The following is a 17,812-nucleotide window of genomic DNA, read 5'->3' as shown; positions in this document are numbered from 1 at the left end:
CCTGCCTGGCTCAAGCGAAGGTACCAAAGAAGGAAGTGAAGGCTATGGCTCCTTTCAACAACCTCTGCCCACCCTGCCACACACACCCACCCTACCACCCCTCCCACGATTGGTCATTTTAGAAGGAATACCTCCTCAGTTTGGTATTAGCTCAGAGAAGAACATTTTGAGTTTGTATGGTAAGTACACAGGGTTTCAGGTTTTACATATTCTAATAGTACAAGGCCTACTTCATCACTGGTGTCAATATACCAACACACCGTCGTTATTTTAAAAGTTGGGTAATTTATGTATGCACTTTCAGATGAGTTAACACAAATCCTATCTGTTGTGATCTGTCTTAGCACAGAAAGAGCACAGGCTTTAAGCCAAGTCCAACCAGGGTTCGGGAATTTACTACTATGTGATCTTGGGCACATTTCTTAACTCCTCTCACCTGTTTCCTTATTTAAAGAACAAGATGAAACCAGGACACAGACTTAAGTAAGGATTCATTCATTTAATGCATGTCTCAGAGTCTCCTATGTGCCAGGCTTATACTGGTCACTGGGAAGGTAGCAGAGAGGAAGAAAAAAACCATATTGCCAAACTCCTGAAGCTAACGGTCTAGAATGTGAACAGGTAACTACAAGCGTGCTAGAGAGGGGAAGTATGGGGTGCCACAGGAGTGGATAATATGTATTAAATGTTCAGACCACCGTGGGTTATGGGAGGGGGAAAGAGTAGGACCATAACGAGATAACACAAGGAAGTGCTATCTAGTGATGGGAATGTTGTATCCTGGTTGTGGTGACAATCATATGAAGCCATATATATGTTGAAATTCATAAAACTGCACACCAAAAGGTTAATTATACATATAATTTTTAAAAATAATAAAATGTGTAGCAGTGTCCAGCATATAAAGGAACAACAACAAACCCTACAATAGTAATTACTCACACTCACTATTAAATGGCCCGGGGGAACAATGAGCAGGCAGGGCGCAGTAAGAGTTCCCGTAACCAGGGAGAGCAAGCCACACACTTTAGCTCCTTACTTTCAACTCTGCCAGATGGGGTGTTCATGTCCCTCCACTGGACAGCTTCTGTGCCTTCTCTTCTTCTTAAATTACTTCCCCTCTGAGAAGTCCAAGTTCTAATGACTACCTACCATGTTTAATCCCCACCACACCACCATAACACGGGCATCATCATCCCATTCCACCAGGGATTTAACCAGGGCACCATTAAGGAACTCCTTCGACGTAGTGAGGCCAGGATGCGAACCCAGTCCTTCAGATTCCAAATTAGGGGATCTTTCCAATTTCCCAGTATATTCAAGTCTGTGTCATTATCTCCCTGGCTTCTGTTACTCTGTAGCCTTTAGCACTTCAGCACCATTTTCCCTTGCTGCTTATTAGTAATTGCCTACACATCCTGGGCCATCAGCCGATTACCAAAACTTCAGACAGTGGCCCCGCATTAATCTCTGGTAGTATCAGAAAACGTCGTTGGGGCACCAGCCCAGGATGCAAAGTTCTACGCCTGAAAAGTAAACCCTCTCAAATTTAGAGTAACACGCTCTTGAACATGCTCTTCACATAATGAATTTCAAAATTACTATTATATTTTAACAAATGTCTACCTTGTTTTTGCTCCAGATGAACAGGAGTTAAACACGTACTCCACTTTAAGAAGAGCAGTATCAGACCCTTTCCTGACTGACCACACACTTAAATTTGGCAGCCATCACTTATGTCTTACAAAAGAATAACTCTGAAGCCATTTTCTTATTGCATTCTGACTTACTCCCCGCCCCACCAAAGAAAGAAAAAGTCTTGTATGTAACGTACAACACACACACACTCCCACCCCTTTTCGGGAATACATCTGCAGCCGGATAAAGGAAGACTTCAGAAGGTGACAAATTGGGAGCTTAAAGCTCACAGTTTCTGTTTCAGGATTTCTCTGAAGCAGGCCTGATGTTACATCCTTCTTTTTTAAAAGTTGTAGAAACTGACTTTTAATAATATTTGCTTATTCTCTTTTTCCCATTTTCATGATCATCTATAATGACAGAACTTAAATTAATGAGTTTTGACTGGGAAGGGCCCGTTGGGCCTTTCAACAAAGTAAGCCTGCTCCAAACAGAAATGGATCCACCGCACCGGCTCCTGACATAATTTCTGATACAAGCCGCCTGCATCCACTCAGCTTCAGGTGCAGTAACAGCACAGCTAAGCCAGGGTGTCAGAAATCAGCAGCCCACCCTGTGGGCTACCGAGAAAGGAGCCACATTATGTGCACCTCAGCTCCGGGAACCCGCAGGCTCGAGAGCCTTCGTGAGCCATCTGGGAGGCAGCGAGATAGCCCCTCTTGTGGTGTGCTGACACAAAAGGGGACGTTCTAGGCAAAGCCTCAGGCAGTTCCTGTGGCGCCTGACAGGTGTGCTGAGATGTGAGGCAGGAAACACAAAGAAAACCAAGGAATGAGGCTTGACCCCTCTGTACCAGGGTCAAGAAACCAGGGCGCTCCGTTCCCTCACTCTCTGCGCTGCCCGGAGCTCTCACAGAGCGCAAGCCCCCCTTCATCGCCCCTCCCGCCGCCAGAGAGCACGCAAAGCTGAGGGGGACTTACAGACGATCCGCCAGCAAGTCCGGGGAAATGACAGATTCTTTAATGTTTTTTTTCCGCCTAAAGCTGGAGAAGAAATTAAGCGTCGCTAGTATTTCTCACAGAAACTGACACTGGCGCCCCCCCGTGGTACGTAAGTCAGCCGGCTCCACGTCAAGCCTGGGACACTGGCGTTCTGACGCACCCCCTCGGCTTGGGCATATCGCGACTCACTGCTTGATCCCTGTGTCCCCAGGTAAGTGGTCTCGCGCATCGTATTACTAAGTTTTTAACTAAATCGTCCCTCCTAACGTGGACAGGCTTTTTAAAAATCCGTGCACAGAAACTGCTGATAGAAAACACGAGCAAACGAGAACAGGTCCCACCTGGCACATCTTACACCAAGTAATGACCATCTAGTCCTATCTGACAACGGTAGCAATCGTTCTAATCAAAAGTATCTGAAATGCTCAAAGAGACAGCTGAAATATGGAATTACCCTTGCTATTGTTAATGATGAATTCTGCCTTGAGATATTAGCTAATGGGAACGTGAAGTCTTTGCTCTTAGACAATAAATGAATTACTGTGGGAAAAATATTTAGAACAATGCCTGGCATATGATAAAAATCATATGACTGTTAGCAGTTATTTTAAAATGTTGCCTTTTCATCTTTATTGCCTTTAAATTATTTTTTAAATATTTATTTGTATAATTACTAAATGCATTATATGGATATATAAGTAGTATCGTTATATAGCATTAAATGAACAAATATGTTGAGGGTACATACTCATACATATGGTCTGGAGATTGCTACTCTAGAAATAGTTTTCTATGGAAATAAGTGGTTCTCCTCTTAGTCGTCTTCCTTGAAGATACAAGTAACTCAGCTCATTTGACACTCATTTTCCCTACCCTACACCAAACGGTTCTGGAATTTAGAAATCTAAGGAGGGGCCATATCAATAACATGAAAAGAGTACCACCAAGGTGGAAATCCCACTTTGAGTTAAATCCCACGATTGTTTTTACAGAAGGCTTCATATGAGCACAGGATGTCTTGCCTCCCTCCTTTCTCACTGCCAAAGGAAAAGAATTTTATTTATTTCTCATTGGGCAATCAGAGAGTTACCATATTCTGATTCCCCACTCTAAGCTACTATATGGCTTGATTTCCATAGTTTCTGGCCAGTTTTCAAGGCATCACAATGAAGATAATTCAGAATCTAGAGGATCTGTTTCAGGCATTTCATTCACAGGGCTTGACTGAAATCTCCAGGTTTTTTTTTTTTTTTAAGATGTTATTTATTTATTTGAGAGAGAGAGAGAGCATGTGAGAGGGGGGAGGGTCAGAGGGAGAAGCAGACTCCCCTCTGAGCAGGGAGCCTGATGCGGGACTCGATGCCGGGACTCCAGCCAGGTTCATGACCTGAGCTTAACCAACTGAGCCACCCAGGTGCCCCAAAATCTCCAGTTCTAATCCTCAGGGTAACACACAGCAAAGGGAGAAAAGTAAGCCATGACCAAGGAGACGCAGGAAATTTGAGTAACTTCATGCAAGTCATCCCTAGGGCCCACCCTCTATTGCTGTGCACTTGGCATCATGCCTTTGTAGCATACTTTATTTTTTAACCATACCTCTTTTTGACTAAATTATTAAGATGTTTTGTTCCCCACTAGGAAAGAATGCTTAAGTTTCATGGACTTAAAAATGAGGACTGCTTCCTCCTCAGAATCTGACGATATGAAATGCAGATTTCTTTGTTGCAATCCCTCCACTTTATGAGACAGTAAGATGTAGGACACATTTAGTAGTTTGGTTTTTGTTTTTAAATGGCAATTTAAATGGTCCCTTTGTTAAATTTTTATTTTAAAAAAGTTAATTAAAATTTTTTATTCATGTATAATTAACATGCAGTGTTATATTCGTTGCAGGTACACAATATAGTGATTCAACAGTTCTATACACTACTCAGTGCTCCTCATGACAAGTGGGCTCTTGATTCCCTTTACCTCTTTCACCCATCCTCCCCCACCCTCCTCCCCTCTGGCAACCACCAGTTTGTTCTCTGTCCTTAAGAGTCTTTTTTGTCTTTTTTGTTTGTATTTGTTTGGGTTCTTAAATTACACAAGTGAAATCATAGAATATTTGTCTTGCTCTGACTTACTTCACTTAGCATTATAACCTCCAGATTCATCCATGTTGTTGCAAATGGCAAGATCTCATTCTTTTTTATGGCTTGGCTATTGTAAATAACACTGCAGTAAACATAGGGGTGCATATATCTTTTCAAATTCAGGATTTCATTTTCTTTGGGTAAATACCCAGGAGAATTATTGGATCATATGGTAACTCTATTTTTAATTTTTTGAGGAACCTCTCTACTGTTTTCCACAGTGACTGCACAAATTTTCATTCCCACTGACAGTGCGCGAGAGTTTTTTCTCCACATCCTCACCAACACTTGCTATTTTACTTTAGTCATTCTGTCCCATCTTAAAAACATTATTAAATAAATATTAATTTCTGAGAGACAGGAATTATGATGTTTGTGACAGTTTTGGTTGTGTTGTGATTTACTCAAAAATCACCTCAGAAATGTTCTCAAACTATTATTTTACACATCAAAAACTCCCCCAAGCGAGGTTACGGTAAGTGGTGCCTGAGTGGCTCAGTCGGTTGAGCATCTGACTCTTAATTTTGGCTCAGGTCATGGTCTCAGGGTTGTGACGTCGGGCTCCGCACTGGGCGGAGATTCTCTCTCTCTCCCTCTGACCCTCCCCCCCCTCAAAAAAAGATAGGTTATGGTAAAAACATAAGTAATGTGGAATAATACTGAAATGCAGCTGCAAACTCCACTGTGAGAACAACAGATAACATTACTTAAACATTTACTACATGTGAGGTAGTATTCTAAGCACTTTTCATATTTTTAACTCATTCAGTTCACACAACCCTATGAGATAGGTGCTATTATACCCAATGTACAGATGAGGAAACTGAGGCACTGAGAGGTCAACTCATTTGCGTAAGATCACTAACGTCTAGTAAGTGGCAGCACTCAGACACACATTATTATCCAATCAGAAGACTTTTTCTTCTTGCCATGGTTTCATGCAAACAAGTTTTTCTATGTTAGCAAGAAAAAATGGACTATAAGGACAGTAAGATGATAAACAATTTCATGTCCATTCTGTTCTTCACCTGAGTAAGAGCTGTTAGCCAGCTTCTGAGCTGACAGGAGAAAGTGCTAAATAACTCCTGAATCAGGGGTACCTGGGTGGCTCAGTTGGTTGAGCTCAGGTTCAGCTCAGGTCATGATCCCAGGGTCCTTGGATCAAGCCCCACATCTCGCTCCCTGCTCAGTGGGGAGTCTGCTTCTCCCTCTGCCTCTGCCCCTTCTCCCCACCTCTCTGTCAAATAAACAAATAAAACCTTTAAAAAACTCCTAAATCAAAAAAGAAATCACAATAGAAATGAGAAAATATTTAGCATCAAATTATACTGAAATTATACACATCATTAGGAGTTATTCCTCCTTTATTTCACCCTTTTCCAAGGAGATTTCTCTGCCACATTTCCCAACAGCTAATGCATGAAGAGGCAGCATGTCACAAGAGACCAGATTGCCTCAGTTGACTCCAAGCTCCATACTTTACAGCTCTGTGCCTCCACTTCTTCCTCATCAGTAAAATAAAGATAATGATAGCACATACTTATGTACATATTATCAGATTAAATGAATCAGTATTGGGCAAAGGACTGAGATCAGTATCATGTCTGGCACATGAATGCTGAGTACTGTATTAAAGAAAAAAGAAGAAGAAAAATTCTCAAGAGGTTATCACTCTTGCCCATTTTCTTCCCCATCTAAAGCTGTGGGGAAATCAAATTATAATGAAACGAGAAAAAAATTCCATCTTAGCACCATTTATTTTCCTTTAGCCTTAAGGTGTGCCGCAGTGGGAAAAATCTGTTGCGGAACCAAGTTCGAGTTGCATTCCCAGCTACTATGGACATCTCAGTCAAATCTGGTCTTCAGAGAAAACCAACACCCATGGAGGAGGGAACTGTAAAACCACTCTGACATTAGCCTGGTTCTAAAGTCACCCTTCTTCACCATTGGCAAGAGTTCGAGTCCCAGAACTGAGAGAGAAGAGTTTTTCAGAGAAACCACTGCACTCCTGCTTCAGAAAATCTAAGGAGATAAATTAAAAGGTTATGTTTTCTTGACTTACACAAAACAAAGACCTTAACTAGAGGGAAAATTTAGAGTAATACATGAGAAAACTAAAAGGCTCCTCCCCTTGTTTTTTATAGCTGACATCATTGCAGGAAGCAGACTGCCAAATGAGGGCCAAATATTCCAGAAGGGCTGGAACCCTCAGCAACCTTCATTAATACTCTCGGGGGTGAACGAGTCCTTCTTACAGAAAATAAATGAAACGAACAGCAAATCTTCTGTTCAAAGAGTTGAAATAGCCCCTTCTCATTTCCCTTTTACCTCTCCCCTCCCTCCCAATTTGATCCTACTTGCCTTGAATTCCCATAGTACTGTTCTATCCTCCAGGGAGAAAAATAATCAGCTTTCCTCTCCCCTGATGAGCCTGGCCACAATGTGGACACAGCCCTCTCCTGTTATTGTAATTAGACACTGAGCTAACAGATACTGAAACCCCATACTTTGATGTGTTTTGACTAAATTAAACAACATAAGGGTGCTCCTAAGGAAAGAGACTTGGAATGCATGTATCCACAGTCTAGTCTTAAACCAGAAACAATCTGTTCCAAATAGGCAGTCAGATGTGGGGGGTTATTGCCACAATGTCCTATCTCCCACCTACACAACTTAGAAGATCTTCTTCTCTTAATACTAAGGCTCTAAGATGCCCTTAGGAGTGAATTTCTTCTCCCTCTTCAGAGAAGTCAGCTAGTATTTTCCTCTTTTTACCTCATTGCTAAAATGACCAGATACTTGGGATATGAAAAGCAAAAGCCTTTGGGAAAGTTATGTTTTCCCTCACAGGGGACCCTCAGTATGGTAGATAAAGACTACTTCAAATCTCCCAAAGCAGAGAAAACCTAGTCATGGTGATTAGTTCCTACAAATCTTGATCTGGTTAATTAAAATGCCTTCAGTGGGAGGCAGATGGGAGGCTAGTGGATAAGGTGTTGCCCTCAACAAGCTTACAGCATCTTTCCTAAGAGAAAATTCTGAGAGTGTCCTTTGGAAATGCTAGCATTTTAGATTCCCTCTTTCCTTAAAAGCCACCCACCCGATGTCCCCAAATCATCAGAGGCACAGGAATGTCAGGAGGCTTGCACACTGCCACAGAGTACCTGTTTCCTGCCAGCCTGCCTGAGGGATTATGCCTCCTCGCATGTAAACCATCCAGTGTGATGTAGGTACAGGAAAATTCCACCCTGAACTTGTCATAGAAAATAGCCTTCTCCACTTTATAGCCTCTTCACCAGATATCTCAAAATTTCTTTTCCTTATTCTTCAAAAAAGAAATATTTTCATTTCACTATTTCACTCAATTCTAATTTTAAAAAAACTGGATTTATTACTATTTTTGTAAGGGAGAACACAGTAATTCAACCATATCCCTTGCATTTCTTTAGGCTAAACTACTACAGTGCAGAACACTTTGAAATTTTTATTTGTATCTCTTTTAAGTTTTAAAAGAGATACAAACATTGCTTCTTTAGCTCCAGATGTGTTGCTTTTATATGTAGATGGAATCTGAAATTAACTTGTGATTTTTTTTTTTTGTAAGGTGCTAATGTCGAGAACTTAGCAAGTGCTATAGGAAACAACACTCCTTCAGTAAATGCCTCAGGGAAACCAGGAGAGGCAGAACATAGTTTATATTATTTTATCCACCAATTTTTTTTAAGTTTTTTTTTAAAGATTTTATTTATTTATTCATGACAGACAGGGAGAGAGAAAGAGGCAGAGGGAGAAGCAGGCTCCCCGCTGAGCAGAGAACCCGATGTGGGACTCGATCCCAGGACCTCGGGATCATGACCTGAGCCGAAGGCAGACGCTTAACATCTGAGCCACCCAGGCACCCTTTAAGTTTGTTTTAAAATAAAAGGATTAAGTATCGACTCCTTTAACTAAAAAGATTACTTGTCCTAATAAGATAAATAAATCTCTATGAGTTGGCATGAGGGATGGATTAAAGTTGCCTTAAAATCTTTATACCAATAATAATTATCCATAGGAAGAAAAAAATTATTGCTACCCAGCTGCCCAACTGCCTCTCAGTATAAGAAATGTCATCATATATAAGCTTCAGGACATTTTAGGTTTTCTTCGATCTCCAACTAAGATGAAGGTGATTAAATTATACATGGAATATTTTCTGGAAATTTGACTTTAAGTTGTTGGTGATGAGAGGTCAAGAAAGGAGGGAGAAAATTTTTTTAAAACATTTTATTTATTTATTTGAGAGAGAGAGAGAGAGCTCATGAGCAAGGGGAGGAGCAGAGCGAGAAGGACAAGCAGACTGTGTTACACACGGAGCCCGATGTGGGGTTCAAACTCACAATCCTGAGATCAAGATCTGAGCTGAGATCCAGAGTCGGATGCGTAACCAACTAAGCCACCCAAGCTCGCTTTTTTAAATCACAGCTCAGATGTCACTTTCTCCAGGAACCATTCCCTAATCTGACCCATTCCCTCTCCTCTGTTGTTCCCCAAACCACCGGTAACCCACCCATCTGAGTTAAGCTTCCAAACAACCTGGATTTTTAAAATCTTTCTCCTAAAACTCACTCCACTGTATCACTGCTGACTGACTCTCGCCCTCAACTCCGCTCTAGGAGGACTGGAACTGTACTGAGTTCATCTCACCCCCAAGGCAGTCTCAGCGCTCAATACATGTCTGGTAGGCGAAGGGACAGATGCACAGAGGGAGAAGGGAGCGGAGCCACCTTACTTGTCCCCTGCAGATGATTTGTGCTGTGCCCTATACTGTCACTACCCTTTCTAAGCACTACTGTATTTGAGTTAAGGGGTGTCTTCTAAATGGGAAAAGTCACTGGGTTCCTTTAAGCAGTATACCCAGCATGCCCTGCTAGCAAATTGTTCATTCACAGTAGAAGCCAAAGTCATGATAGCCTTCCAGGTCCTGCTAGATGGCCTCACCTCACTCTCACTGCCTTTCCGACAACATCTCTTGCAATCCTGACTTCACTCTCTCTGCGCCAACCACAGGGGCCTCCTCGCTGATTCTTGACAACACCAGGCCTCTTCCTGCCTCACGGTCCTTGCGGTTGTCTAGAAAGTCAGAAAGCTCTCCCTCCAAATAGCTGCACTTTCCAGTCTGTGCCCGAACATCACCTTCTTAGTGGCACCTTCTTTAACCACCCGTGCACCTCACACTTCCTATATGCCTGCATCTCTGCTTTGTTCTTCTCCAATAGCATTTAGTATCTGCCATGGGATACATTTTAATTGTTGGTCTCCTGCAAGGGATGTAAGTTCCCTGTAGGTAAGGACTTTTGTCAATTTTATTCCCTGCTGAATCCTCAGCATCTAGTTTCTGATACACAGCAAGTGCTCAGGGGTTTACGTGGCACAGCAAGTCATGGTTTTCAAGCTTTTAAAAAGTAGTGCAAACAACAAGAAAACAGACCACCTAATTTAAAAATGGGGAAAGGACTCAAATATGGAATAAATAAATATTGAATAAGGAACACTTGATGTTTCTCTTAAGAAGCTACATCTGGCCAATAAGCACATAAAAAGATGCTCAACATACTAATCATTAGGGAAATACAAAACCACAATGAGATTACCACTTCACACCCATTAGGATGGCTACTTAAAAAAAAAAAAATCAGAAATCAACAAGTGTTGGCAAGAATGCAGCAAAACTGGAACCCTGTGCATTGCTGGTTGTAATGGAAAATGATGCAGCTGCTGTAGAAAACAGTATGGCAGCTCCTCAAAAAATTAAACAGAATTACCGTATCATCCAGCAATTCCACTCTGGCCATAAATCCTAAAGAACCGAAAGCAGGGACTGACAGCTATCTGTAGATCCATGTTTATAGCAATATTATTCACAGATGGAAGCAAGTGTCCATCGATGAACAAACTGATAAACAAACTGGTGTGTACACGTGGGAATGGAATATTATTCAGTCTTAACAAAGAATGAAATTTGGCACATTCTACAACATGGATGAATCTTGAAGACATTATAAGTGAAATAAACCAGACACAAAATGACAAATATTGTATGATTCCACTTTATATGAGGTACCTAGAGTAGTCAAATTTATAAAGAAACAAGTAGAATAGTAACTGGCAGGGGCTGGGGATAGGGAGGAACGGCGGTCAGGGTTTAATGGGTACAGAGTTTCAATTTCAGAAAAAGTTCTGGAGATGGATGGCAGCAAATGGTAATAAGGTGTTTGATGCCATTAAACTGTGTACCTAAAAATGGGTTAAAATGGTAAATTTTATGTTATGTATAATTTCCCACAGTTAAAAAATGGCAGCACAGCTTTTGCCTTAAACTCTAATAAAAAGCCAGGCGCCTGGGTGGCTCAGTCGTTAAGCGTCTGCCTTCGGCTCAGGTCATGATCCCAGGGTCCTGGGATCGAGCCCCGCATCGGGCTCCCTGCTCCGTGGGAAGCCTCCTTCTCCCTCTCCCACTCCCCCTGCTTGTGTTCCCTCTCTCGCTGTGTCTCTCTCTGTCAAATAAATAAATAAAATCTTAAAAAAAAAAACTCTAATAAAAAGCCTAACATGTACAGCAGATAGAAATGAAGTGGCTGCACCTAAAGCAGGAAATGGAGGGCAGGAAGGGTCCACTCTGCTTGGCACCTCCTCGCTGCCTCCTGGAACAAGGACCCCACAGAGCTTCAGGACAGTCACAGGCGAGGTTCATGGCTCCATCCTAAAGTTCTTAGGCACTGGTTTCACAGGTCTTTTTTTTTTCAAAAAGATTTATTTATTTATAAGAGGGGGGTGGAAGAGGGACAGAGGGAGAAGGAGAATCTTTTTTTTTTTTAAGATTTTTAAAAGTTTGAGAGAAAGAGAAGGGGATGAGGGGCAGAGGGAGAAGCAGGCTCCCCACTGACCAGGGAGCGCCACACGGGGCTCAAACCCAGGACCCTGGGATCATGACCTGAGCCACCCAGGTGCCCTGGAGAGGGAGAATTTTAAGCAGGCTCTACGCTCAGTGGGGAGCCCGACTTGGGGCTCGATCAAACAACTGTGAAATCATGACCTGAGCTGAAATCAAGAGTTGGACACTTAACTGACTGAGCCACCCAGGTGCCCCTGGTTTCACTGTTCTTAAGGAAAGGTTAAGTTAAAAAGTTATTCCTGGCTCCATTTCTAGGAGGAACTTAGCAACAAGGAAAAATGACATTACCAACTGGCCTTGGGCCAAATGTCAATGCTGACTAATTTTTACAGAAATCACTTCATATCCCGGTGACAGGGGAGAACTAACAGGGAAAAGAGTAACATGAAGTCACTGGCACCCATATCTAATTATCATCAATATCTCACATTTTCTGAGCCCTTTTCCATTAATAACTCAATCCTCAAAACAATCCTGTCAAATAGGCATGAAGGAAAATTGTGTGACCTCTCACTTTACAAATGGATAAACATACAAAATTCAGTGGACATTATCCACAGAGAATCCCTAAAATGGAACCGACTTTAGGATAATAATTGCTCACATTTATCAAGGATTTATAAATGAAGACACTGGCTCAACATTTCCACGGACAATGGATTTCATACTTCCAACCAGTCTTTTCCTACCATACTTGGTAGTAGTAACTGTTACTTCTTTTTCTAGGAAACTAAGGGTCAAAGAATAAATAACCATCCTAAAATTAAATGGTTTGATACATGATGGATGGTGATGGATTGCTCTGAAACCTACTACTCCAGAGCCTGTGCACTTAACCACTATTATTCTGTACTGCCCATCTGAGTCCTTGACTCGGCTCTTTAGGAAAAGCCCAGTCAATGCTTCCTTCAGCCTTGAACACAAGTACAGCTGGTGAGTCTCCATTCGTCACTGTGTTTCTAAGTTGAACGAGTATGAACAAAATAAATCAGTACTCTTATTCCCTGCGCTAAATGCAATGAGATACTATTTCTTACACTGAAAAAAGATTCCTGGATCCTTTCCAATCCTATAAAAATGTATATACAAAAATATCCTCAAGATTATTAGAATAAAAAGTCACATTTGGATCATCTCATTCAATTTCTTTTCTGTAAACTAAATAATCTGCTGGTGGACAGAGTACCGATTACTCCCTATACTTTTGAGTGCTTCTTCAGAACTTTCTGAGGATGTCTGCTTTCTTCTCCAGAAACTGAAGAGAGGAGAAGCGCTTTGTAGCTTGTCAACAAGGCATTCAGTCTGCAGGGCTGCCCCATGGGATGCAAGGGCTTTGGGCCAACTGAAACAGGATTAATTTGGAAGAGCATCAGGCAGAGGCTCCCACTAGACAACCCTAACAGACAGGCAAGCGGAAGAAGGGGGCAAAGCCATGGCAGGGCTGCAAGCCAATGGCTAGAGATCCTTCCATCCCTCAGAAGAGGCTCCCGGAGACCGTCTCCTTCACAAAAATCTTAAAGTGGCTCCTTTACAACCACCAAACAATATATATATTATATCTCAACAAAATCTATATACGATGTGGGTGTTTTATTTACTCTAAGCGTTAAGAATCTAATCAACACCAGCTCTTCACACGTGTTTGACTTCACACACAGCTTTGACTGTGTGATACCGTGAGTAGAGATGGGCTGCTCCACTAACTCTGGGGACATTGCTTTTTACTCTCCCATTACAGACCAGGATTCAGCTCTAGCACCTTGGGGGGCGAGGGTGCCCATATGCCTCTCACCTGAGAACCGGGGGTGAAGGAGGACCTTACCGAGTTCTCCTTCAGTTGCAGCCCCTCCCCATTGGGAAGGGAGGACCGTCTCTTAGCCGAGTTCCTGTTCGGGGTTGAGGTAATGGCCCCTGCTTTCTTCTTCACAGTGAGAACCTCACAGCTGGCTTGGTCTTCATTATGTGTGCTCTTCCCAGCATTGATAACCCTGCAGAAGAAGCCAGGAAAGTGGTCAGACAGAAATTTCTGGAAGGCTCAGAGCTCAGACTCAAGGGTCAGCCTAGGCAGTCTCCACAACTGGCACAAAACTAAAGCCCTACCTAGTGCACAGGACCCTGTAGTCTTGGTATTTTATGTTCCTGAGTAAACTAATTTTTCTAAAATGGAGTTATATTAGCACACATTAAAACATATCCTAAAGCACTATTTCAAGCCCGGCTCACCCTCCCAGGTGTCTGACAGCTGTGAGCAACCCCACCAATCCATTTTGGTCAAAACACAAGAGACAATCACTCTTCTGGCAATTACCATGAAGATCGATGGGCAGGCTGGGGGGAATTCTGCTGCATTTCTCCAACTGATAAAGAGCAAAACCCACCATCAATCTTATCAAAGAATAAGGTAGTGCAGTAATTTACAGCACACTGTAAAATCCAAGAGAACAGAGAATCACATTTCACTACCGCCGTGCCCACTTTTGCTTTACTCAGAGAACTGAGTGTATCAAAGCTGTATTCTTTTTAAATTATCTTTAATCCTTCATTTTTTTCTCCTATAGAATAATATTCATCACATTGCACCATCACATTAGGCTATAGGGCACTCTGATTTGGTATTATAGCATGTTGATAATGCTTTGGCCTAATTAAGTGTTTTAAGCATAGGAATGCATTAGAAGAACATGCCACATCATTCGTCTACCTTTTCTGTATCAGGTGACTGCAGGTGAACTCTTGGGTTTCAGCATCATTTTCTAATTAAGTAATTAATTAGGAGCTAAAATAGATTTCCCAAAAGACAGAGCTCTCTTTAATTGGCCATTGGCTGTATTTTCTTTTCTTTTTTTTGGTTTTGTTTTTTTTTAAATTTTATTTTATTACGTTAATCACCATACATTACATCATTAGTTTTTGATGTAGTGTTCCATGATTCATTGTTTGCGTATAACACCCAGTGCTCCATGCAGTACGTGCCCTCTTTAATACCCATCACCAGGCTAACCCGTCCTCCCACCCCACCCCCAGAACCCTCGGTTTGTTTCCCAGAGTCCATAGTCTCTCATGGTTCATCGCCCCCTCCGATTCCCCCCCCTTTTCTTTTCAAAACTTCAACAGTGTTACAGTAGGTAATAGAATGAATGTAGAGGGGTGGGGAACAGAACTCAGTGGCAAGGAAAGAAAAGATGCTTTTTTTTTTAAGGTGAGACAGCTGGAAGTCTGGAATCCATTCTGTAAGTGTGATGTGTACACCACTCTATCAAGCTGATTGTACTCTCCTAAGTAGAAGATAATCCTTTCCAAATAATTTTTCTTACTTTTGAATTGTGAAATAATTAGACTCAGAGTAAACTGCAACATATTGCAAAGAGTTTCACGCACCTTCCCCCAACTATATTATTTGACATCCCTACAGCAGAATATCACAACAAACAACTGACACTGATGAAAAATTTTTTATTTTTTTATTTTTATTTATTTTTGAGAGAGAGAGACTGAGAAAGAGAGAGAGAGAGAATGAGAGGGGTGAGGGTCAGAGGGAGAAGCAGACTCCCTGCTAAGCAGGGAGCCCGATGTGGATCTCGATCCCAGGACTCCAGGATCATGACCTGCGCCAAAGGCAGTCACTTAACCAACTCAGCCACCCAGGCGCCCCCTAATGAAAAACTGTTCATCAGACTACAGACCTTATCCAAATTTAACCATTTTTTTTTTTATCAAATGGCTCTCAGTATTGAAAACTGTGTAGATTTCCATAAGCCAATGAACACTCACCACAACCGAACAGGAAACAGAGAGCAAATAGGGATCCCAGTGACCCAAGATCTAAGGGAGTATGTTTCGAGCATCCTTCAACAAAACCTTGGGAGTGTATGGACATATTTCAGATGTTTTAACATTTACTTCATTTTTTTTTAAAGATTTATTCATTTGAGAGAGAGTGAACGAGAGAGAGAGAGAGAGAGAGAGAGAGAGAGAGAGCGCGCGCGCACACAGGAGCCCAGGGGGGAGGGGCAGAGGGAGAAGGAGAAGCAGACTCCCTGCTGAGCAGGGAGCCCTGTGAGGGGAGCAATCCCAGGACCTGAAGATCATGACCTGAACCTGAGCTGAAGGCAGACGCTTAACTGACTGAGCCACCCAGGTACCCCTTAACATTTACTTTATTTTTTAAATGTACATCATTTTGGGAAAAAATGCAATAATTTAGAAGTTCATTCCCATCTGTTACACGTGAACACAGAAATGTTCATGGTCTATATATTCAGGCAGAATTGACTGGTATCACCTGATTGGAAGGAGAAACTTTTTAAAAAATATATCATTTACAATTACTTATCTATATGTTATATGAAAAAGACCATATCTGTCATCTATTATCACCCTTATTTCAAATTTTTGGGTTAATCAAAACTGCTTCATAATCCTTAGTGGGTTTATTATAAATTTCAACCTAAGCATATGTTTATACACAAAAGCCTACTTTTACTCATTTTACATATTACACTTTGGTGTAAAATTTTTAAAAAGTTGATTGCTGCTTACAGAGTTTGAAACTCATTGTCTTAGGGGCCTGTGCAGAGAGGTGGGGATCCTTGTGACCTCTATGAGGTCAAATCTGCCTCTAGTGTTTATGACACACTCTTGCTGATGGAGGGCTGGGGCTGGGAGAGATCAAGGCTTAGTTTTCTGCCCCACCTTCACTCTCTCTCCTTCAAGGAGGAGATATTTTCATATGGTTTAAGTTAAAATATAATTTCATATGGTTTAAGTTACCATGTGGCTACCTGCATGAAGACTATTAATACTACCACACTTACCACCTGAGCTAAATAAATTAGTCCAGGTTTCACAGCCAGGAAGTGGTGCAGCTAGGATGCAGAAAGACCCCCCCCACCCAACCCAACCTCTTCCTATTACACATGGGGACTTGCACTGTCTGTGGTGGGCCAAGCTGAACCGTGTGGGGAGGCACAGAATAAGCAGATTGGGGAGCTCAGTACCAGGCCTGAGAGGAATGGGAATAAGCTCGCTCTTCTGTAACGAGTGGAGAAAGGGCCCAGAGGGAGGATGAGGGATGGATGGTTCAGATCTGCCGGTCTTGAGAGGAGTCCACGTTTCATTCAGCAGTTTGCGGCTCTCGCATCGACCCTTGGAGAACCAAACCAGGCAGACGAAATACCACCGACCTCTTCTCAGTCACTGGTAGTGACTTCCCAAGCGACATGTGAGGGGTGGGCTGCTAGCCGGCTGGGGACGATACACCCCCCATGCCCCTCACAGAAACGGCTTCCCTATGGAAAGCGGAAGTGAGGTCTGGCTGGGAAAACCAATTGGTGACCACCGTCGCCTCCCTACTGTCCTTTGTACAACGTCCTAGCTGCTATTTCTGGAACTTGGCATCACCCTGACCACTGGCACCTAAACTTCTGCTGTAGTCTAGTCTTTTTGTAACAAAAAAAAAGCATCACTGGTCTCTGAAAGCTACACGGCAGGCTGACTCACCTGCTGTTTTCCACCGGTCAACAAAACTACTATAATTACATAACTCCTGAATCGTGGTCGCCTGAAAGACCTTACCTCCTCTTTCTTTCTCTCTCAGTGGATATTAAACGCCGAAGTTGACCTAACTTCAGCAAGAAACCTTAGAAACTTTCTTTTATGCACGTGCAGCCTGGGGCCCTGGAGGACTCTGACGTGCACGAGGTCACGCAGCTAAATACGGCAGAGCCGTGAACATACTTCTGAGCCCCCAGCGATTTCTGCTTCAGCTCTCAGTTGTTTTATTCTCCTATTGTGCATCTATTCTTATCGGCACTTGGTTCAGATGGCTGTACTGCAATGACTCATCAAAGCCAGCGAACTGTGGCAGGACAATCACTGGTGGCCTTACTTTGCCATTTCAGGTTGAATACAGTTTGTGAACGACACTAATGAAGTATCAAAAAGTCAGAAATGTCGCCCTGATGGGAAGACAGCAGCCCCAACCCAGGAAGCCTGTTTGGTCAGATATCTGATTATTACTCTGTTAAAGTCACATTAATTTAAAGCCACTGCTTTTAAACACACACACACACACACACACACACACACACACACACACACACACA

General features: G+C 42.3%; 1 protein-coding gene across 2 annotated transcripts in view; it reads right to left on the bottom strand.

Annotated features, from left to right (window-relative positions):
• The window catches only part of PPM1H (protein phosphatase, Mg2+/Mn2+ dependent 1H), a 238,370-nt gene that overhangs the window by 135,551 nt on the left and 85,007 nt on the right, over positions 1 to 17,812 (bottom strand). For both annotated transcript variants that reach the window (XM_073900727.1, XM_025883158.2), the window contains exon 2: positions 13,531 to 13,696. In XM_073900727.1, coding sequence (XP_073756828.1) covers positions 13,531 to 13,696 — 166 coding nt within the window. The remainder of the gene's footprint in view (positions 1 to 13,530; positions 13,697 to 17,812) is intronic.

The sequence above is a fragment of the Callorhinus ursinus genome, unplaced genomic scaffold, assembly GCF_003265705.2.
Source record: "Callorhinus ursinus isolate GAN/ISIS: 27379988/994484 unplaced genomic scaffold, GSC_fseal_2.0 scaffold14, whole genome shotgun sequence".
In the NCBI taxonomy this organism is placed as follows: domain Eukaryota; kingdom Metazoa; phylum Chordata; class Mammalia; order Carnivora; family Otariidae; genus Callorhinus; species Callorhinus ursinus.
This window is presented reverse-complemented; position numbering and strand designations above follow the sequence as displayed.